This window comes from Castanea sativa, chromosome 5, assembly GCF_040712315.1.
Source record: "Castanea sativa cultivar Marrone di Chiusa Pesio chromosome 5, ASM4071231v1".
In the NCBI taxonomy this organism is placed as follows: Eukaryota; Viridiplantae; Streptophyta; class Magnoliopsida; order Fagales; family Fagaceae; genus Castanea; species Castanea sativa.
Genome location: NC_134017.1, coordinates 59,999,957 through 60,023,535, shown reverse-complemented (window position 1 = coordinate 60,023,535; position 23,579 = coordinate 59,999,957). Strand labels below are relative to the sequence as shown.

Genomic DNA, 23,579 nt, shown 5'->3' with positions numbered 1-23,579 from the left:
TCTAGTATCCACACTATCAAGTATTGCACTGCCCATTCTACATACCAAATGAGCGGTTACCTCAAAGATATGTTGCCTATTTATTTGCCTGTATAGCTTACAGTCCTATTGAGTGAGTTAGTGAGAAATGTAAGAATGATGTAGTCCTTCATTTAATGTTGGTGGGATGGTATAAATCTAATTCAATTTAGTCATACAAGGCTAATTTTGTGTAGCCTATGTGCATAACTCACCAATCTTGTGAATTCTCATATTTCTGCCGTATTCATGCTCCGTGTATACCATTTCATCTATAGGTTTAATAGTCAAAAAGACTGGATATGTTAAAATAAAGTTTCGATAGTAAATAAATTGTGGTCAGGCATATGATTTCACATCAATATTATGAAGCTATAAGCCTATAACTTCCTAAAGAAGAAAAATTTTCATTGTTGGTCGAAATCATGATACAAGACAAGACAAATATCACAGTATTTACACACATGACATCACATATTATTATTTGCAAAAGGTGAAAGCCAGTCAAGCATAAAGAGCTTGAATTTGAAGTGCCTTAGATAGCTAAGGCAGTGTTACTGAGTGACTGCAACAAAGACAGATGTTTTCACCTTCCATCTCCAATTATGCCACCAAGCATGGGTTCAGTGACATTTATAGGAGAAGACAATGGATCACCAAGTTGGCTAAGATCAGTGTTATCCCGTGATGCTTTCTATCTTCTTCACTCCAAAAGCTGCTTGTTATATCTTTGAGGTTCCAATCAGTTAAATAACTCTGCTTTGATGTAACAATGCCTACCTCAATATCTCCTGCAAGCATGGCTACAACACGGGACATTGGTGGCCGCATGTTTGGTGACGCCTGTGTGCACAACAAAGACACTGCTATCACTCGAGCAGCTTCATTTTCATCAAATTCTGATAATGTGGGATCTACCAGCCTTAAAATCTGGTTATTTTCATGTAGAGTCCATGCCTGGTGATTCATGACAAGGAGAGCAAATAAGAGCTTTCTTTTCAACAGCAATAATTTAAGAAATGGATAAAGAAAGAAAAAATTCCTTTCCCATACCCATTCAAGGAGATAAATTTTTTCTGTGTCCAAACTATTGTCTAAGTTTAGTCTCCCACTGAGGATCTCCAAAGCAACCACACCAAAACTCAAAACATCAGCCTTCTCGGTCAGGTGCCCGCGCATTGCATATTCCGGTGCAAAATAGCCTCTACAAGATTTAAAATTAAAATAAGAGTTTATCAAAACTGTTAGTGTATCTAATCAGGTTCAATTTCCATAGATGACATAATTATCAGTAATGAAAAAAAAAAAAATAAAACACTTTCCAATAGCATCCTTAAGTTTATAATAGTTTTTTTTTTTTTTTTGAGGTGAAGTTTGTAATAGTTAATCATTCTTCTAATGAGTAATAATTATTGATTGATTTTAAGGTACTTATATAAAGATCTATATCTTATGTTGCATTATGCACCTTTATACAATATAAAAAAGGCTATTAAAGACAAAATGGCTTTGAGAAAGTGGATAAGGAGTTTACATGGTCCCTGCAACTCGGGTGTTGATGTGGGTTTTAGTGTCATCATAAAACTTTGCCAATCCAAAATTTGATATTTTCGGGCATAGTTCTCGATCAATCAAAATATTGCTAGCCTTCACATCTCGATGTACAATCCTTGGCCTTGACTCCTCGTGGAGATAAGCAAGTCCTCTTGTAGTTCCCAAGCAAACACTGAAGCAAGTAGGCCAATCAAGACACAACTTACTTTTACCTGCATTAGTAGTGGCTCCCATCCAATTAGATTTAAGAGTAATCAATCAAATGTTTGATTCAGGAGTTATTTGACTGCAATAATACAAAGCTTCCCATATAGACATTATCAGAGAGTGGAAAAATCAGATTATGTCTTGGGGTGAAAAAACATATTTTCATTGGAGATTTGGACTACTTCAAAATATTTGGGAACAGACCAAAACATAATTGACAATGCTTAATAATATAACAACAATACCACCTTACTCCCAAAACTTGGGGGTTGGTTATAAATCCCCCACAAATTAATCAAGATCATACACATGTAATCTTTTCTGCCGTTTTATCTTATCCAAAATCATACTCTTTGTTGCTTCCTTAATTGACATGGTTCTTTTACTACTACTGTCAATGAGAATATTAATCACATTCCTCTGCACATAACCAAACCATTTCAAGTGACTCCCTCTCATCTTTTCATCAATTGTTTCCCTATCTTTTAAGTAAATTTCTTCATTTTGAATACCATTTTTCTTTGTATTTCCAGTTATCCACGTTAATAGTCTCATTTCAGCTATAATAAATTTATGAACATGTTATTTCTTAAGATCCTAACATTTAGTATCATGGATCATAGTTTGTCTAACAAAAATCTAATAAAAATTTTCCTTAACTTTATAAGTACTCTACGATCACACAATTTTCCTAATGTGTGCACTTCTCTACTTCCTTCACCTTGCTCTCATATATCCTATGATTCACATCATCTTCAAAGTTTGCACCCTTCTGAATTTTTGATCTAATAAATAAAAAGCACCAACTATTTGGTATCTCTTTACCCTCAAGTTTTACAACTCTTGATCTTTATTTATATCGGTACAAAGCTAACATTCTATGTATTTTACTTCAGTTTTACTTAGTTGAAATCCTTTATATTCTAAAACATCTCTTTAAATTTCCATTTGATAGTGACTCCACATTTAGTTCATCCACTAAAACTATACCATTCGCCAAAGCATAAATCAGAGGACTTCATGTTGAATTGATCTAGTGAACTCATCCGTAGCCAACACAAAGAGACATAGATTTAATGTTGATCCTTGATGCAAACCTATAGTGATAAGAAACTTACTTGTGATGCCTTTTCTTACTCTCATACTAGTTACAACTTTGTCAAACATATTCTTAATCAACTTAATATACAGTAAAGTAACTATTTTCCCCCTAAAACTTACCACATAACCACTTTAAGTAGCCTATCATATGGTTTGTAACTTGTTGGAATGATTTTTTTTTTTTTTTTTTTTTTTGTTTTGTTTTTGTTAGCATTGAAAGAGGAAGTTTCCTTATCAGCCTCTCTTTTTCCCAGAATGTCTGGAAAAATTCTCTTTAACTAGATATCTTACTGAAGGAAAGCAATTTAATTATGGAGTACTATTGTAGGTTTCTGTAGAATTTAATTAGTATTGGGTATCTAAGAAAGCAAACAGATTTGCTCAGTTTAAGCCTATTTGGAACAATTTGTTTAATTAGGTGGAGACTGTTTCATACGTTGGCCAAAGGACACCGGTCATGACATTGAAATTTCTTTTTTGTTTTTTGTTTTCTATGATCCTGATTTATACATCTTAACCTGATATGTAAGAAATTTTTATGATATTTCATATTATAAGCTTTAATAAGTAAATAGACTTCACATAGTAGTCATTCTCTTTTATTGGGGGATTATTGGAAAATTGCCTTTTAAATATTTTCTGGTGAGACAAATAAAGTTTCAGTTTCCTGCTTTTGCTAATTGGGTGTTCAAATGATCGCAAAAGAGGAAGGCTTGGAGCTCTATGTAGACATGGTACTTGGCAGGGCTGTTTATGATGTGTGCAGCTAGATGTGTCACAGGGGAAATATTTTTGGTTTCCTTCTCCTCTACAATGATGAGAGGCGAAGAGGCTGTGTTAACCTGGTATATCTAGTTTTTTGAAGATGGAAGATTGTGTGATCAGCACATAACATGACATACATGAGCAATGGGTTCCTACCTCTGCTGTGATATGTGAGCTTGCACTTTGGGCACTGGGTGTTGCTGAGACCATGGTTGTTTGATGTCAGAAGAGCACTTTTTGCTTGGTGGGTTAGAGTTCGTCGGTGAAAGGTTTTGGTGGCAACAGGCCTGCATTTAGGATGTCAAGGGTTCCTGTTGATGGTATGAAATATTTTGAAGGGTAGGGAGGTGGCAGACGCAATTGGAAGGGATAGGAGAGAACGGCGGACATTGGCAGAATTTGGGACATAGGTTTAGAGGACACTCATTGGCTGATCCTGATGAGCATTGTGACCCTAGTGAGCATTTGACTTTTATTTTCTCTTGCAATTATTAAGTTCTTTCTTTTTTGGGTGAGTGCCATATTTACTTCCATTTATATTATTGTCGAAAGGAGTTCTCTCTATGGATTGTACAATTAAATAGCTGGTTCCAGTTTTGGTCTCTTTTCACATTGTTTGACTTCTGTTTTTTTTAGCGTTTCATGTAGTAGAACCAAATTCAAATGATGCTGCCCCATCCTCAGTTGTATATGACATTTGTATTGAAATTCTTCTATATTCTGATATTGAATTAATTGAGTTAAGTAAAGATGGAGGGTGAGGTCAACCAATGGGATGCTGTGTAATTGGTAATAAAAAAATCACTTTTGTTGGATTATGGCTTAAGGAATATATTGAATAGCGTCTTAAGTGGTTCATAAGCAGCTAGTTCTTTATCTGGATCATCTAGGCAGCCGTTTACTTTGAATTGAAGATGCATGTCAACTGGAAAGGTAGCTTAGCTTCATCAGGTGCAAAATTTTTCTGGTTGAAACTAAGAGGATCGAGTTGTTGAATTGTTGGGACATGAGCTGATTGTATTAGGCCTATGTTTTAGAAAGCCTTTTTTATGAGATGATGGGATTGTAGGCCTCTGGCTGTTGCCTTCTGTTCTTTATTTGAGTATCTGCCACTGTAGACATTTTTTTGTTTCATTTTTCATTTACCAGAGATAAATTTATAGAATATACATCCCTGAGTAAAGTATAAACATAGAATTCAATGAGGCTGTGCCCAAGATGATTTGCAGATTCTTACCGATATTTTGAATTAATCTTGCATTGTAAACGTTTTAAAGTTCGAGTATCTGTTATAGATCAATATGAATTGGATGTGTACCTAAGGATGAATTTTAATTTCTTCTCTTGTATGATGTTTTATATATCTATTTTGTAATTGGACCTGATTGGCGATCTAGATTTGAGGATCCCAAATCCTCTAAAGGCACTGCTCATGTGCAACCTTTCAAGCTTTGGACATCATGCAATCCACTTGCATTGGCATTCAGTTTATGGATGCATGGTTATAATTTAAGCAGGATTTTGTTCTTTGGGTTGCATACTATATTTCAAAATCTGAGACTTGCCCATTTTATGTTCTAAGACTGGTTTTTGTTGGACTATGGTTTGGTATGGCAAAGCCTAAGCGCAGCTTCCTTATTTTCCATTGATGTTGCCGCAGTTAGTGGGTTTTATGTTGATTGGGAACATAGCGGTACTCCTAATTGAATTTTTAAGGTGATCAAAACATGTTCAAGGGGATGTGGTTTTTCACAACCTAAATTAAATTTAAAGTGATTAATATTCCACATGAACAAGATTCATGTGGCAGAACCATGTAAACAGCTAAATTCTTAAAACTTGTGTGTTTAAGCTCAACTCTTGGGGAAGGCAGTTTGAAATGTGGTTTTAATAGCCATAATTGCCTCCTAATTAATTTTAACAAATAGAAACCTAAGCTTTCATTTCAATTCAATTCAATTTAAAACCAAAACCATTTTGAATTTCTAGGGCTTTCTTCTTTGGTGAATTGGAGTGATGGTACAATCTCGGGCGGTGTCGCATACTTTTGAAGAGAATCCAAAAAACAAAGGTCCAAGAGAAAGAGGCCCCCAGTATTACTACTACTAATGCCTCCATTTGTTAGCATTTTAACATTTCCAGATGAGATTTTTAAAAAAGAATTTTCAAAAGATAATTAAAAACTTAAAATTAAGTACCACGTTTTAATGGGCACCAAAATCTCTAAGGTGCCTAATACCTTACCCACGCATAACCAAATCATTGATTTTGTAATTTGAATTCTTTATTTAATACATGATTTTATCAAATCTTACCTTAGTACCCTCACAATTTAAGTTTAAGGTTAAAATCGATTATACATAAGTGACCAATCACACATTAAAAGTTTGGAAGAGTGGTGGTGATTCTATTCACTTAATTTACAGTCCATGCACTGTCAATTACCTAACACATGCAAAATGCACACGCAAGGAAGGTACCCACACACTCATCATCGAACGAAAAATGGGGTCAATCCTCAGTCTGGTATATCCACACTATCAAGTATTGCACTGCCCATTCTACATACTAAACGAGCAGTTAACTCAAAGATATCTTGCCTATTTATTTACCTGTGTAGCTCACAGTCCTTTTGTGTGAGTCAATTAGAAATGTAAGAATATGTAGTCCTTCATTTAATGTTGGTCGGAGGGTCTAAAGTCTAATCCACTTTAGTCATACAACGCTAATTTTGTGTTGCCTATGTGCATAACTCACCAATCCTGTGAATTCTCATATTTCTGCCGCATTCATGCCCCGTATATGCCATTTCATCTATAGGATAAATAGTGAAAAAGACTGGAAATGTCAAAATAAAGTTCCGATAGTAAATAAATTGTTGTCAAGCATATGATTTCACATTGATATTATGAAGCTATAGGCCTATAACTTCCTAAAGAAGAAAAATTTTCATTATTGGTCGAAATCATGATACAAGACAAGATAAATATCTCAGTATTTACACACATGACATCACATATTATCATTTGCAAAAAGTGAAAGCCAGTCAAGCATAAAGAGTTTGAATTTGAAGTGCCTTAGATAGCAAAGGCAATATTACTGAGTGACTGCGACAAAGACAAATGTTTTCACCTTCCATCTCCAATTATGCCATCAAACATGGGTTCAGTAACATTTACAGGAGAAGGCAATGGATCACCAAGTTGGCTAAGATCAGTGTTATCCCCATGATGCTTTCTATCTTCTTCACTCAAAAAGCTGCTTGTTATATCTTTGAAATTCCAATCAGTTAAATAACTCGGCTTTGATGTAACAATGCCTACCTCAATATCTCCTGCAAGCATAGCCACAACACGGGACATTTGTGGCCGCATGTTTGGTGATGCTTGTGTGCACAACAAAGACACTGCTATCACTCGAGCAGCTTCATTTTCATCAAATTCTGATAATGTGGGATCTACCAGCCTTAAACTCTGATTATTTTCGTGTAGAGTCCATGCCTAGTGATTCATGACAAGGAGAGCAAATAAGAATTTTCTTTTTAATGCAATAAATTAAGAAATGGAAAAAGAGAGAAAAACTTCATTTCCCATACCCATTCAAGGAGATAAATTTTTTCAGAGTCCAAGCTGTTGTCTGAGTTTGGTCTCCCACTTAGGATCTCCAAAGCAACAACACCAAAACCGAAGACATCAGCCTTCTCAGTCAGGTGCCCACGCATCGCATATTCCGGTGCCAAATAGCCTCTGCAAGATTTAAAATTAATATGCAAGTTTATTTAATTTTTTTTGATAGGTTAATATGCAAGTTTATTTAAAACCACCAATGTACTTGATCAAGTTCAATTTCCATAGGTAAATTGATTATCAGTAATGAAAAAGAAAATTCCAATAGCATCCTCAAGTTTGTAATATTTATTGATCATTCTTCTAATGAATCTAGTGATTATTGATTGACTGTTACATACTTATATAAGGATCTATATCTTACACTGTATTATGTACCTTGGTACAATATAAAACAGGCATTAAAGACAATGGCTTTGAGAAAGTGGATAAGGAGTTTACATGGTCCCTGCGACTCGAGTGCTGATGTGGGTTTTAGTGTCATCATAAAGCTTTGCCAATCCAAAATCTGATATTTTTGGGCAAAGGTCTCCATCAATCAAAATATTGCTAGCCTTCACATCTCGATGTACAATCCTTGGCCTTGACTCTTCATGTAGATAAGCAAGTCCTCTTGCAGTTCCCAAGCAAACACCGAAGCGGGTAGGCCAATCAAGATGCAACTTACTTTTTCCTGCATTAGTAGTAGCTCCAATCTAATTAGATTAAGAGTTATCAATCAAATGTCAAATCCTTATTCAAGAGTTATTTGAGTGCAATTCTACCAAGCTTCCCATATGGATATTGTCAGAGAACATTAGAGTTTGGAAAAATCAGATTATGTCTTGGGGTAAAAAAACATATTGTCATATGAGATTTGGGCTACTTCAATTTATTTGGCAGTGGTCCAAAACATAATTGACAATGCTTAATGATATAACATCGCCTTAGTACCAAAACTTGGGGGTTGGTTATAGATCCTCCATAGATTAATCAAGATTAGGCTCATGTATTCACTCCTGTCATTCTATCTTATCTAAAATCATACTCTTTGTTGCTTCCTTAATTGACATGTTTTTTTCACTACTTCATGCAATGTTAATGTGAATATTAATCACGTTCCTCTGCACATAACTAAACCATCTCAAGTGACTCCTTCTTATCTTTTCATAAATATTTCCTCTATTTTAAAGCAAATCCCTTCATTTCAAATACTTTTTTTTTTTTGTATTTCCAATTATTCATCTTAATATTCTCATTTAAGCTACAATAATTTTATGAACATGTTATTTCTTAAGATCCTAACATTTAGTACCACGAATCATAGTTTGTATTATAATAGTCTTATAAAAATTTTCCTTTTAACTTAATAAGTACTCTACAATCACACAATTTTCCTAATGTGCTTCTCCACTTCCTTCACCTTGCTTTCATATATCCTATGATTCACATCATCTTCAAACTCTCCACCCTTATGAATTGTGGATCTAAGATATCAAAGGCACTAACTCTTTGGTATCTCTTGACCCTCAAGTCTCAGAACTTATGAACTTTATTTATATTGTCACCAAACAAACATTCTATGTGCTTCAATTTTACTTAGCAGAAATCCTTTATATTCTAAAACATCTCTTTAAATTTCTAATTAGACATTGACTTTGCATTTAGTTCATCCACTAAAACTATATTATTTGCAAAAGCCTAGATTAGAGGATTTCATGTTGAATTGATTTGGTGAACTCCTATAGCCAACACAAAGAGATTTGGATTTAATATTATCCTTGATGCAAACCTATAAGGATAGGAAACTAACTTGTGATGTCTTTCTTTGTTCTCTTTCTACTTACAACTTAGTCATACATATATATATATATATATATATATATATATATATCCTTAGTCAACTTAATATACATAAACGTAACCTCTTCAAATAACCTATCATTTGATTTCTCTAGGTCAATAAAAACTATATGGGGGATCTTTACTGACTTCTTTATATCTTTCCTTTAGATGTTTAAGTAAGAAAATAATAGGCATAAAACCAAATTGATTCTTTGATATTATTGTTTTGTGACTTAATCTATATTCAATCACACTCTCCCAAATTTTTTTGTAACCACCAAAAGGAAAGCACTACTCATATCTGTGTTATGCCCCGAAAGGGATAGTGTAGTCACAATTGAGACTCATGATAGCTTTGATAAAACCCACAACCCAGTATACGACTTATATGGAACTCAACACACTTTGCTATTTAATATCAATCTAGGGCATCCCAAGATCCTCCACTTAAATCCCTAATGTTCTCGTCCAAGCCCACTTTGTGAGGGCAATGTCTTTGAGTTCAACAAGAGGTTACCAAGTTGGCTTTAATATTATTTGTAACCACCAAAAAAAAAGTACTGACCACATCGGCACTATATCCCAAAAAGACTAGTCTGGTCACTATTGCTCTAATACAATGTTAAATTACCTATTAGAAAATGGTAAATTTAATCATTTAGCTACATAATTTTAACACTTCCCCTCACATGTGAGCTTAAACTCCTTTTTAATAGGTGAGACCTAGTATGGGGGATTTTGAATAGGAGGTAGAGTGGAGGAGACAATGATCCAACTTAGGACCTCTTAAGTTGATACCATTAAATTACCAATTCTTTCAAAAGCTTAAGATATCAGAAGATGGTGGATTTAATAATTAAACTTCATAATTATAACAATAATTAAATTTCTAATAACTGAATGAATAATGATTTTATGGGCAGCATGGAAGGTGTAAAATGAGTATAAAGTATGTTCCTACCAAATAGTGCCTGATCAAGGCTTCCGTTTTCAAGATATTCATAAACAAGAAGGCGCCTATCTCCCTCAATGCAGCATCCATATAATTTCACAAGGTTACGATGTTGCACAGCAGATATGGTAGAAATTTCAGTTACAAATTGACTCTTCCCATGGTGAGATGCCACCAATAATTGCTTCACAGCTACAATCCTCCCATCAGATAGTGTGCCCTGTGAAGTTGTAAAAATTAGAGACACGAAAAGTGAAATTCAGGGTTTTTCTTTTTGGTTCAAAAATGGGAATGTTGGTATGTTCCTTAAACATTGCATTACTCCTTTATTCTTTTAAGCAACTCCGATAAATAGCATGACAAAACTTTATTACTGACTGTAACTAAAATGTTAAAGATAGCCATTTACATACAATTCTTAGGAAAAAGGTTGTTTTCAGTACACAAAGGTCCCTCTTTTTTTTTAGCCTTTGGAAACATAAATATATATTTTTAAAAGGAATTACTTTCTTAAAAGAAAATTTTAGTTGCTTTTAGTACCATTTAGGTGAACATTTTGCTGACTTAGTTTTTTCATCAAACGTAATGTCAAGTGTCTATCCAACATTACATACAATAATGTACTTTACCTTGAAAACAGGTCCAAATCCTCCCTCCCCTAACTTTTTTGAAGGGTTGAAGTCATCAGTCGCACTTCTCAGTTCAGCATAACTAAAAGTGTTTGGTCGGGGGCCTATTCCAAGAAGCTCTGCAGGTTCAAGCAAGAGAGGATATAGTTAACTGATTTAAACTCTTCATTATTGTAATAGTTATATATTTTGAAGAATTTGATTTTTCTTTTGAGGTGGGGGGGGGGGGGGGGGGGAGAGGTGCAGGGTTGTTGGTAACATAGGATTTCAATTTAAAGATATTAATTATGCAGAAAATTTCAGCCAGTACCTTATTCCCTTTCAAGAAAAGGATCCATATTATTATTCAAGCAATAATCGTACTGATACTTTTCTAACAACTACTCTAGGATTTAGCCGTTTCATATATCAGAGAGTAACTTGAATTTTAGCCAAAAGTGAGTAGTACAGAGTCCATTAGTGTTTATTTCTTAGGCTGTATTTCACCAGTTCCTCCAAAATGCTGTTATGTTCTTACCTTCCTCATTATAGTGCTGTGATTTTCTCTTCATGTAGAAAACTGCAAATATAAAAATCAAGCTCACGACTCCAACAGGGACTGCAATTCCTACAATCAAACCCAACCTGCTTTTCTTTCCTTGATTGCTTGGTGGAATCCCAGTAACATTAGATACAAAATCTGAGTAATTATTTATCAGTATTAATAAGCAGAAAATAATCATATAAAAAACATCACAAATTAATTCATAAATCAAATCATATACATTACCTGAAGCAACATGAATGGCTGAAATTAGTGACCCATAATAACCTTGTTCAGGTATGCAACAAGTGCCCTTACCAGCCCAAAATAGATGAATTTCAAGATAATTCTCTGACACATTAGCCTTAAAAATCTTTGGAAGTGCTCTCTTAACGCCACCTGCCTCCTTTGATATGTCAAAGTCCTTCAATGCTAGTCTACCCTAGAAAACAAATTATAGGATAATTTTATAATTCTTATTGAATGAATTAAAATGGAACTCTTTGAAATTAAAAAGAATTTGTATTATAGAAACTCTACAAGAGGAGGTAATGATATTTTTTCAAGAATGGAATATATTTTACTCTAAAGCAATCTCTAGTCACCTGAATGTAGATATTGAATACACGCCTCCCTAGACTCTTCCAAGTTTGAGAGCTTCGATCATCAAAACCAGTTTCCGCAAAAAACAAGCTGACATTATAAGGACCATTATCAAGACCTAGGCCATAGTATCTAAGTGATCCTGGGGACATCCTTGAAGTTTGGTAAAGTTCTGGGGTGTTAGTTGCAATGACTTGTGCCAAAGTGTTTTGAACATAACTTTGATTATTTCTGTCTGAAAACAACCCCACATTGCTGATTGCCCATTTTTCTGTATCAGTTACATGATACCATGCTGCACCAAAGGATGATGAGTTTTCAGCCTCGTACTCTATACCCTCAGCAGGCATCTTTGGGCCACCACACTTGATTGAAAAGTTTGCATCTGTAGAATCATTATGAATGCACTCGTCATGATAGAAAATTAAAACTTCAAAAATAAAAGATTCATACTGAAGCTTTTAGATTATGTAAACTCAACCAATTTCACTAACTGATGTTTTCCCAAAAGAAGCTAATACAAATTTCTGTTCAGAATAAATATATTCAGGTTGATTTTGGCTTGCAAGAGTGTGATTATATAAGACCAATTTCACTTGCTGATGTTTTCCCAAAAGAAGCTAATACAAATTTCTGTCCAGAATGAATATATTCAGGTTAATTTTGGCTTGGAAGAGTGTCATTGTATAATTTACATGCCAATGCAATATATTTTACCTTTCATTTCCAAGTATAATTGAAATTCATAAAGTAGGCACCATACATTAACCATTCAGATTATCAGGGTAAAATTAATAGTTGCAGAAAGCAATAACTCTCTCTCTCTCTCTCTCTCCCTCCCCTAATACACACAAGCATGTATAAAATAAGAGGGTATTGCTTCTGTCCATCCTAAAGTTGGCTCTATAAAAGATGAAGGCTCAAGTTGGTAAAATTTCTGGCTTTCCAAGTTGTAGCGAAGTTCATGCATACTTCTTTTGTCAATAACCATCCGAGTTTTAGATTATTTAATCTCAAAAGTAGTTGTAAAGAGAAAAGCTCAGAGCTGCCACCAAGCCAAATTTCAGTATGACTTTCTTGTTCCTTTTTCAACATCTATAGAATTAACATAAGCTGGCCTGCCTTCTTACTTCAAGTTTCTCATTGTGACAAGAACAGAAATGTATTTCATCCCCTTAATGATCTTATTTATGATATAAAGGAAGTATCAATAGAAAAATAATACCTGAGATGCAGCGCAATTTTCCATAACTTGATATTAAATTAAATCATAAATAACTAAATGGATAACCTATGGCAAACTACCCTATCAAGATTAACAGGGTCTGACCCACTTTCTGCTATAATAATGTCAGATTTTGTGAAAATTCGGCCATTCAACAGATCAAAAGGAAACTCTTAAAAGGGGAAGGAAGAATTAGATTATTCTTTCCTTTTTCAAAAAAATGAACATAATTTTTTATCTTATACATGAAATACCATTTATCATTCAAATATTGTTTGGCTACACAATACTCAAGAAAATTGGAAGATATCTAATTTTTTACGGTTGTAGATTAATTTGATACAGATTGATTTGAATCTATATATGATCCCACCATCCTATGGGAAAATACTGGGGCCCTATCCATCATGATAGGCTGTGCCCTGTCATATCCCATAAAAAAGTATAAGGAAGAAATAACTTACAAAGTGGAGAGTTCCTATTGCATGGGAAATTTCTCTGGAGGCAATTCAGTCCTGGCATTACACTGCAGACACAGGGAATGACTACTGCTTATCTGAATTAACAAATTTCATGAAAGAATTCATTCAACTAAAGATGTGAAATGGTAATCACTTTCTTTCTCATGCCTACTTTTGGACTTTGTTAAAAGAGGGTGAGAGGAGGAACCACAGCTCACCTTATGTTTGATTTGTCAAATATGAAGTTGTTTGCCACCAAATTCCTGCATAATTTTATCCAATGATCCTTTGTCACTTTCACAACTGATACTTATTAGAGATGATATATAGGATAATAAATTAAAACATTGGTACAGCAGATATTTACAAATGAGCACTGGCTCCTGAAGTCACCATTGTTCAAAAATTAGTAGTTAACACCCACTGAGGTATAGTGAAGAGCATTGTTAGGGTTCTCATAAAATTAAGGGAAAATGGTTAACCAAGTAATAGAAGAGGCATAAAGATTTATTAGCATTTGACATGACCTTAAAATAAAAATTAAAAAGAAAAGAATTATGCAGGTTGTGCTATACCTAATATAGTTTCCACCATCTTTGTCAACCTAGTTAACATGATGTTTCTTTTTTATATTCTTTTCTTATTTTTAAAATGGAGCATTAGAAGTTTTCTCTGAGGTAGATAATCATCATTTTCAGAAGCTCTAGTATAGATAGACACCCATAGAATGAAAGAAATCAAGTTCAAGTTTCTAACCAGTATTTATTAATATTTTTTAAATTACTATGGCTGGAATAAATTAATTTGATTCTTCAATTACTTTCATGTGGCACATACTAAAATAAATCAGTTAGGTTTATGTCAATAGCACCTGGTGTTCATACCAAGGTGTTAAATTCAGAAAAAGATATGAAAGAAAAGAGTACTATCACTTGAGATACATACAGTTGCAAGTTTGAAGATGCAGTTACCCATGGGGGAAATCCTCCAGACAGATGATTGTAGGACAAATCTCTGCATGCAAAGAAATGTGAAAAGTATTGAGCAGACACATACTGCACCCCCACAAAAAAAAGAAAAAAGAAAAAAGAGAATAAGAAATCTACAAAGCAACTTGACTGCTTTATCAATTGGTCACATGCCAAATGCAAAACTTTTTGATTTGGACACTTCATTGCATGAAATATAGAAGATAACATGCGCAGTAAAAAGGCTTCTTCTCTTTTTTGCCCCTTGATCAATTTAATTTAAGAAATATGCAAACTTGAAATGATAATATCAGCAATTAATTAATTAATTAATTAATTAATATTTTTGGGTATATTTTACATATTTTATGTGTAGTTAGGCAATAAAAATAAAGAAAGAAAAGAAAGTAGAATTCTAGAATATGACAATACTATTATTTAAGCAAAAAAAAAGTGGGGGAGTTTCTCCATTTTATAGGGAAAAGGAACTTTCTCCATTGTTAGGGTTATATTCGACCAAGTCCATGTGTGGGCTTAGGCCCATTGTACTATTCCTAGTGTAATTTTTCTACTAGCCCTAAGGTTAGCAGTTGTATGGATCCTAATTGGTGAAGGAAGAATTGGAGTGGGTAATTCGAGGTAGTTGTGGACTCCCAAGAGAAGGTATAGAGAGTTTAGAGAGAATCGGCTTATCACTCACATAATGAGCAAGTACAAATACATGATTCTATTTATATTCGAGATCTTGGTATTTTTTAAGCAAGATTATCTCTAAATAACTTCTAATTAACGAACCAATTGTAACAAAGTGCTCTAACAACTACCTTAATGAAATTCAATCTTTAGCTTCCCACTTTCCTAATTCCCTCAAACGTCATGATTCTCACACATAATTCCCACACATGATGCTACTTTCACATGCTTACACACATAATCTTGGCTATTGACTTGCTTGCACAAGATACATGGGTTGGGGTTGCTTGGCATTCATAGCACAAGGCCCTTACTAGGCTCCCAAGATACCCCTCCCCTTGAAAAGCACCTTGCCCACAAGGTGAGGGAATTGGAGCTGCAAGGAATGGAATAACTCTCATGTAACATAATCTGCATGAGTGCCTTGAGTTGACAAGCACCTCCATAGCAACCTTGTTGGCAAGCTTAGTCACTGTTCTTTGTAAGATTTCTTCGGGTTCAGGAGAGAGATCCCCCTCTTTGTTAACTTGAGGATATGTTGACAAAGGAGTGGTATGTTGTCCCAATTTTGGCTTAAGGTAGATACATGAAAGACTGGATGAATCTGAAATTCAGAGGAATCCTTTGAAGGATCTAAATGGAACAAAGTATATCGGTGACAACTTCAAATGGCTTTGAAGTCCCAAATATTTTTGTCTGTAAGGGAATCTCAAGAACAAACAATCATCCACTGAGTATTCTTAACGAATTATGTGTTTGTCGTCTTGTATATTCATTCTTTCTTGGGCAGCTACAAGATTGTTTTTGAGGATAGACAAGATCTGCTCCCATATCTTCAACCGTCTAAAATTTGCTAGTACCAGGTATGTAGTCTAGGAGCCAAGGAGGTGGAAATTGGAAACCCATACAGGGCTTCAAAGGGAGTCTTGATGGTGGTTTGAAAATTGCTGTTATTCCAATATTCTGCCAAGGGTAACCAATCTGACTACTTTTTAGGCTTGTAACAAGTATAGGATCTCAAGTAATGCTACTCTACCTAGTTGACCATTTCAATCACCCATCTTTCCAAGGATGAATATTGTTAAAAGCTACTAAAATACTCACTCACTCACACACACAAACAAACACAGATTTGCTTGAAATGAAAAAAAAAAAAAACACACATACCCAAGAGATTCACTTGAAACATAAAAAATAAAAAAGAATAATGTTAAAGCATACTGAAAAACTAGAAGGGTTAGCATTAAATATTTAAGATGACATTATTATAATCTCATTGGAACCTAAGAAAAATATTAAATCATACTAAAAGGGAAATTGTTAAGAGATTAAGATGACGTATTATTATGTTATGAGAACTTACACATCCAGAAGTTTTTCACTCTTTAGGCTAGGAAGTGTTCCAGAGAGACTATTGTTTCCAAGAAACCTAACCATTTTGATAAAGTGTAAGAGAAGCACTAGAGAATTAAAAAAGGACTGGGGGACGCGGGGGGGGGGGGGGGGGGGTGCAATTATGGATAAAACATAAGTCCACAATGATAAAAAAAAAAGAGGGCATAGATCAAGATCTTCAAGCAATGGGGACAAAGTGCTCAGCCCTGGCTTAGGTGGTAGAGGGACAGATTGGGTGTAGGCCTTAAGTTTGTAACCTTGAATCCTTCTGTTGCAAGAAGAAAGGAAAAACAAGAAGGAAAGGGCATACTTACAAGGATTTGAGAGAACTTATACTGAACAAACCACTTGGTATTTCACCTGTTAAGTTGTTGAAACTCAAATCCCTGAAAAAGTAAGTGATAAATTGAGAGAAACAAATAGAACAGAAAGAAGTCTCAGAAATCAGTCAGAATTTAAGGTTACAAACTTACAGTGTTTGTAAAGTTTTGTATTCTCCAATATCAGATGGAATTTTTCCAGTAATCAATGCATTTCTTAGAACTCTATGGGAGAAAATAACAATGGATAATTAGTGCATAGGTGAATGAGTTTAGATTGTATATGTGGTAAAAAAAAATGTTGGATGGCATATGAGTGAATGGTAGGGTAAGTTAACTTACAAGTCAGTCAAGGACGTCAAATTTTTAATAAAGTCAAGGGAGGAGCTCACATTGTATATATCACTGATTCGCCTACACGTATACACAAACATTATGAAACTAGTCTTGTTGAGAGAGATAGAGATTACAATAATTTGAAAAATATACTCACAAACTTGTCAATGAGGCCAAGTTAGAAAAACTGGAAGGTATTGGACCTTCAAAAGAGTTTCCTTGAAATCTCCTACAAAAACATTTAACCGGCTTATCAACAGTTGTATTATAGTAGCCATACTTCTCTGCTTTGGGGGAATGCATAAAAATCTAGAGATGACTAAAATTTATCATCCACGTAAAATACATTTGAAGATGAAACCAGAAACTTTGATGGCTTACAGAGATGTTAGCTTAGTCCAGTTTCCAATGAAGTCTGGTATCCTTCCAGTGAAAGGACTGTCTGACGCCCACCTGAAACCCAAGCATATCTATTGTAAGCTGTGCTCATGATAAAAATCTTCATTTACATGAGTAAAATAAATAAATAAAGTGATGTCCTCTTAACATGGTTTGCATGTTTTGAAGGTTCGCAAATGTCGAAGGGATTCCACCACCCAAACTGTTAATGTAACTGCAAAATTCACAAGCTATTAAGATTTAGACATTGCAATATGACACACTGTTGCACATGATTAAACTGAAGTAAAAGAATGTTAGAACTTACATCTGCTCAAGTTTGACCAAATTACCCAGTTCTGGAGGAAGTGTTCCTGAGAAATTATTTGATCCAAAAGACCTGCATGATATATATCCAGAGAAGTTATATGTCAAAGAAATCATCAAAATTCATATGGTATATTTTTTTCTCCCAGTAATCAGTTTCAAAACTGATTTCTTTGACTATTTAATTAAATGCAACTTCTGATTAATATTCAAGAGCTTTTTTCAATCTAGCAGTAAAAGAGGCCTTCTTTTTATTTATTATGAAATAATGTTAGACAAAATGACCCATATAAAAATTTCTAATTTTGATATTATGATATTTTAAGCATCAGGTTTGTAAATCATCAAAACTAGTGAAATAATGTCAAGAACAGTACCAGCTGAAATTTATTTCAAGTTCATGATCCTAGATGACTAATATCTTAAAATACAAGTTACCACTGCCATTTAAGAGGTTTCTTGGCTTCTTTAGTAATGTTAGATAGAATGATATAAATAAAATTTTCATTTTTAAGTTGAAATTTATGAAAGCTTTATATTTTTTAAGTTTCCAATGAAATAAGTGAGATAATATCAAAGATAGTCCTAGTTAGATTTCTGTTTATGTACCTTTTGGACAATGAGCCTATTATCATATTAAAAATTCACAATTATAATCTAGATCACTTGAATATTTATGTAAAACTCTTAACATTTCTAGCAAAACACAATTTGGATAGGAATAGTAAAGTGACAACTCAGAAAGGGTAGCATCCAGGCCCAGAATGCTACCTTTTAAGAATTTCAGTTAAGTCATTACCAATAACAACAGGTAGTATTTTTTGCCACATGAAACCGTTCTAAAACTCACTTTTCCTTCCTATTATATTATGTGCAAGATTTTAAAATGAATCTTCATTCCATAAAATTCAGAAAGCCATTAAGTTCCATAAAAAATAAGGCCTTGCATTTAGAAAACAAAACTTTTGATTGGTACTATCTTTTCACAGAATAATTGATGTTTCACTGTAGGTACTTTTGTGTCTTACAGCACAGTTAGCTCCTTCAGGTTTCCAAGCTCCTTTGGGATGGTCCCAGAGAACAAATTGTGGGCAATTGACCTAAAATGTTAAAAAAACAATAAATCTAGGAGTCAACAACCCAATATTCTCAGTTATTATACTTTATAATTTACCAACCAGTATTGATCAATTATTTCTATAAATAACATCACATTATATTTGTATGGAAGAATCAAAAAGCATAATTAAGAAAATGAAATAATTGTTAAGATGAACAAATAGTAAACAGATTATAACTGGAAAGGACAAAAGAATTTTGGTATGAAAAATGTCCAAGACATCATATGTTGCTGGCTTAGTGTGTAACTGTCTAAGGTAGCAATAGAAGTGCTAAGGCATGATAATTCTTGTTACATGTAAGGTTTCACCTTTATGAAGCAAGGGTAAGAGAGGATTTGAGGAGCCTTGATAATTAATTGAATATCAACGCATGTTAGGCACGCATTATGCATGTTCCTGTGCTGCTTGCAATGTGGAATTGAGGAGCCTTGATAATTACTTGAATTTTTTGTTGTAAAGATTCATATTATTTGAAATTCATTTGCTGGGGAAACTATCTCTATAACCCCTTTTCGTAATGCAGAAGGCCTTTGAAAATTAGGTATGAACTAATCCTCCTCTTAACAACTATTAAAATAAAATAGAAAGCTAGGTTTAGGCCTTTCATTTCATCCCCTCTCTCCATTTACATGATGGGTACTTGCATTCATCCACGACACAAGCAAAGGTTCTACCGAACCAAAATGATTCATGGTCAGATAGTTTATATTGCACTTAACAAGTTGGTTATGTTTTACATATTTTTACTGAATATATCTTTATGTTACCTTAGTCACTGGAGAAACATGAACCTACTCTAATAGATGACAAGCATAAAGTCAAATATTTGCTTCAAAGTTTGAACTATATATATATGCTTTCTTTCAATACTTACAATAACTGCAATGCAGATAAATTTCCAATAAAGGTTGGCAAGGGGCCCGTGAAGAAATTTTGATCGATCTTCCTACAGATGTAGAACAAAATTATCATCTTTAAATCTGAATCTCTCATTCAAATGAAAATTTTAACAATCTAATATACTGTAAGTTTCTTTTCCCACCTTAAAAAAGACAAATAGAAAAAATGAGTTAACTATCACAAATCAAATGCAGAGTGAAGAAATCCATACAGGAAGGTAAGAAATTTCAAAGCCACAAGTTCTTCTGGAATCACTCCTCGTTTGTTCAAGGCATACACTCTCCTGGAAAAATATAAGAACAGCTAGCTTGCAATGAGTAAAGAAAGTGATATGTATTCAAAAAGATATGTTAAGGTTAGTATGTGATAGACTACCACTTATTCCAAAAGCTTATTGATCGAAAAATGGTGAATTTTATTACTTAACTATTATCCTAACAATCCCATCATGCGCCAAGAGATTTATGGCTCTGTGACTTTATTGATTCTCTCTCACGAGGAGAAGTTGGGTTCAAATCCCCCCTCTCCCACTTGTTATACGCCAAAAAATCCCCTTACATATGGGCTCAAAATTGCCTTCAATAAATAGGATCCAGCATATTGAATAACTTTTAAATGCAAGGTAGAGTGAGACAAGACTCAAATTCAAGAGTATCCATTCTGATACCATAGCAAACTACCGGTGTTAAAATGTGAATTAAATCCCTTATAATACTAAGGAGGAGGGTTAGGCCTAAGAAGAAATGAGGAATGAAAGTAGGGCACTATGTATCTATTAGGGCTTAGGAGACATGTCTCCACTCTCCAATGTTGAGTGAGAATCTCTTGAAGTGTAACATTAGTGATAGGCGATGGCACCCAAACCTTTTTTCATGGCCTCTCTAAGAGAATTGAATATGTTTTAGCTTTCCAGGAACTGAAATTGTAGTGATATATCTCAAGGGGTCAACATGGAAAGAGACAATATACTCCACAATCTACAATCAGAGTTTGAGTAAATCTTAATTCTTAGCTGCCCATATACATGAATCTCAAATGGAAAAATGGAGTCCATTTCCTTGGTTGTACCATAACAAATAGGCACAATACTACGAGATGAGAACATGTCCAAAACTTGGGACTTGACTGCATCATGCGGGGTCCATTACACTAGAACATTAGACCCCAGGCTAGTTTATGGATGCAATTTGGTGATTAAAATGCAAACTACTAGTATTTATTCTCTTTTCATGTCCTATCATTAGAGAGAGGGAGAGAGAGGCATACAATTGTGTAATATGGCAGATGGTACTATTGCTGTAGGTACAGTCGCATTTGATAGATGGGTTATTCATTCGGTCCTCCAACTCAGTACCATTTACGGCAGATCCGCTACATGGATCTCCACTTATGTTCCACAATGCCACTGCTTGTGCATTCCATTGTTGGAATAATGAGTTCAATGCCCTCACTGTAACACAACTCTCAATATCATCACATCACTATCACATACTCAAATATAAAGACGTTCCAGATTCCAAAATACACTTTGATATAAAACAAAATTCAAATTCAAAATGTCTTGCAAAAGGACCTGACCAAATCCAATATATAATATATGGCCAAGGCCCAAGATCTTTTCTCTTATACTTTTGGGAATTAGATTGCTATGTAGCCCAAGGCCCAAATCCAATATATAACTATAGATGGCCAAGGCCCAGTACACTTTTTTTTTTAATGTAGCCCAAGATCTATTTTGGAAAAATCCTCTAGGCTAAAACACGTTAAACATTTCACCAAAGAGAAATGATACGTTCACAATATTTTTACAACAATTTTACAACAAATCATAGGTGGTTAGTTGTTATAGGTTCAAATTTGAATCTAACACTAAGATTACTTTTTTGTCCCAACAATAACAACCAGTAACAACTTGCCACTTAGGATTTCTCCTATCAAGTGATAGTGCACTATTAACGAGTAATAACATCCATCCCTTAACTTATGTATGTGATTGACTTTCTCTCTCCTATGATTTATCTATCTCCAAAACAAATAAAATAAATAAATGATGCGAGGAAGCCTTGTCAATGCATAGGCGTTGGTGGTGATGACACAGAATAATTTTCTTTGAAATTTGTTCAAAATGCTTAATGAGATTTTTCAAATCAACGTTCACTTTTTGAATGTAGAATGAATTGTTTAACAGGGCAGAAAATAAATAAATAAACATCTATGAAATGAGGTTTCATATTTTAATTTTTCAATAGCCAGGCATTTCAATCTCGAAACAATTAAGCATTGTTTGTAGTGAAAGAAGAATTTAAAAATCTCAACATATGGGCTAAAATCTTGTAAAATTCCATTTAGTGCATAATTCTTCAGTGAATTAGTATGATTTTTGTAGTGACTAAAAATAAGAAAAGTGGTCGTTAATATCCTTATGATTTCATACACTTTGTCCTCCAAAAGTTATAATAAAATTCATTCAATTTAAATCAAATTAATACATTTTGGTAAATTAATAGAGTCATAACATATAAATTGATACATTTTGCACGGAGGTTTTGAGAAAAGAAAAAAGTTGATGCAATTAAAGTAACAAATAATTAATGATGTGATATCAAGTTCGCACCAAAATATATCAATCAAATTAAAAGTTAAAACTATCAATCTCTAGCACATCTCATGAAGATGCCACGTTTCTTGGTTAAGATACATATATGAAGTAAAATAAAATAATGATTAAGAAAATATAATGTAATTAGTGTGTTTTGATGAACTTATTTATCAATTCATTAGTGCAAAAGTAATTATATTTTGAAAAAAAAAAAAAAAAATTGATGTCTTAAAAACTGCAGATTTTATTTTGAAGTGAAAATAAGTCATTATCCTAATTAACAAAACTTCATGCTAGAAAGTAGAAACACTAATAGAGGCGAGAAAAAGAGAGAACTAAAGTGTGTTAATTTATGTCGGTGCAGGTAAACATGTACTACGAGCTTTTCTGTATGAGTGAGTCCTCGCTAAAATCTCTTAATATCTCATGCAAAGCTAGGAATAAAAATGGACAGATTTGGCTTTGCCAACGTTTAAATTAAAACCCCATGTGATGTGCTTGCTTTACTGCAATTTCATATTAAGCCAACTCTATACAGATTTGGTTTATTACAATTTATACAGATTTGAGAGGTTCATGTCAGCATGTTGAAATAAAATGAAATGAAGAATTTAATACAAAATATACAGAGAGAGAGAGAGAGAGAGAGAGAGAGAGTAGTACCTTCAGAAGGGTCTGTGGTTGCAGTTTGGGCGTCTGAGATGTCAAACGATACTAGGAAGAAGAACAAGAGACGGTAACCATAAGCAAATATTGAAGAAGACTGTGGCTTCACTTTCATATTCATCTTCAGTGCTTCCTATTTTACATGAAAAAAATGAAGTAGATATATAAAACGCTTTCACTCACATATACCTTAGAGGAGTAGTAGCAATGGCCAGTGGAGCTTAAGCACTTTATAGGGACATGTGACATGACAAATTAGGAGGGCGTTTGGATCCGCCGTTTTGTGCGTCTATATTTTTGCTTTTTTTTTTTTTTTTTATTAATACCCAGCAGCTTATTTTGACTTTTCAGCCATGTACAGTGCATAAATGCACTGTTCATAGGTCTC

General features: G+C 33.9%; 2 protein-coding genes across 3 annotated transcripts; both read right to left on the bottom strand.

Annotated features, from left to right (window-relative positions):
- Positions 1-651: 651 nt before the first annotated feature.
- On the bottom strand, positions 652-2,334 carry LOC142635536 (putative LRR receptor-like serine/threonine-protein kinase At1g56140). Its single transcript, XM_075809675.1, has 4 exons — positions 2,130-2,334; positions 1,553-1,784; positions 1,072-1,222; positions 652-975 (listed from the first exon to the last, which is right to left on the bottom strand). The coding sequence occupies exons 1-4, from the start codon at positions 2,332-2,334 to the stop codon at positions 652-654; spliced, it is 912 nt and encodes a 303-aa protein (XP_075665790.1).
- Positions 2,335-6,574: 4,240 nt separating this feature from the next.
- Positions 6,575-23,405, bottom strand: LOC142636005 (putative LRR receptor-like serine/threonine-protein kinase At1g56130). Of its 2 annotated transcripts, XM_075810065.1 has the most exons (24): positions 23,189-23,405; positions 21,193-21,376; positions 20,138-20,209; positions 19,901-19,972; positions 18,934-19,005; positions 17,907-17,978; positions 17,748-17,813; positions 17,582-17,653; positions 17,358-17,429; positions 17,207-17,278; positions 17,018-17,089; positions 16,859-16,930; positions 16,513-16,578; positions 14,434-14,502; positions 13,707-13,751; positions 13,492-13,553; positions 11,805-12,187; positions 11,446-11,641; positions 11,194-11,355; positions 10,677-10,795; positions 10,057-10,267; positions 7,713-7,944; positions 7,241-7,391; positions 6,575-7,145 (listed from the first exon to the last, which is right to left on the bottom strand). In XM_075810065.1, the coding sequence occupies exons 1-24, from the start codon at positions 23,310-23,312 to the stop codon at positions 6,774-6,776; spliced, it is 3,090 nt and encodes a 1,029-aa protein (XP_075666180.1). In that variant the 5' UTR covers positions 23,313-23,405; the 3' UTR covers positions 6,575-6,773. The 2 variants fall into 2 exon arrangements, with proteins under 2 accessions (XP_075666180.1, XP_075666181.1); XM_075810066.1 differs by lacking the exon at positions 16,513-16,578.
- Positions 23,406-23,579: the final 174 nt, after the last annotated feature.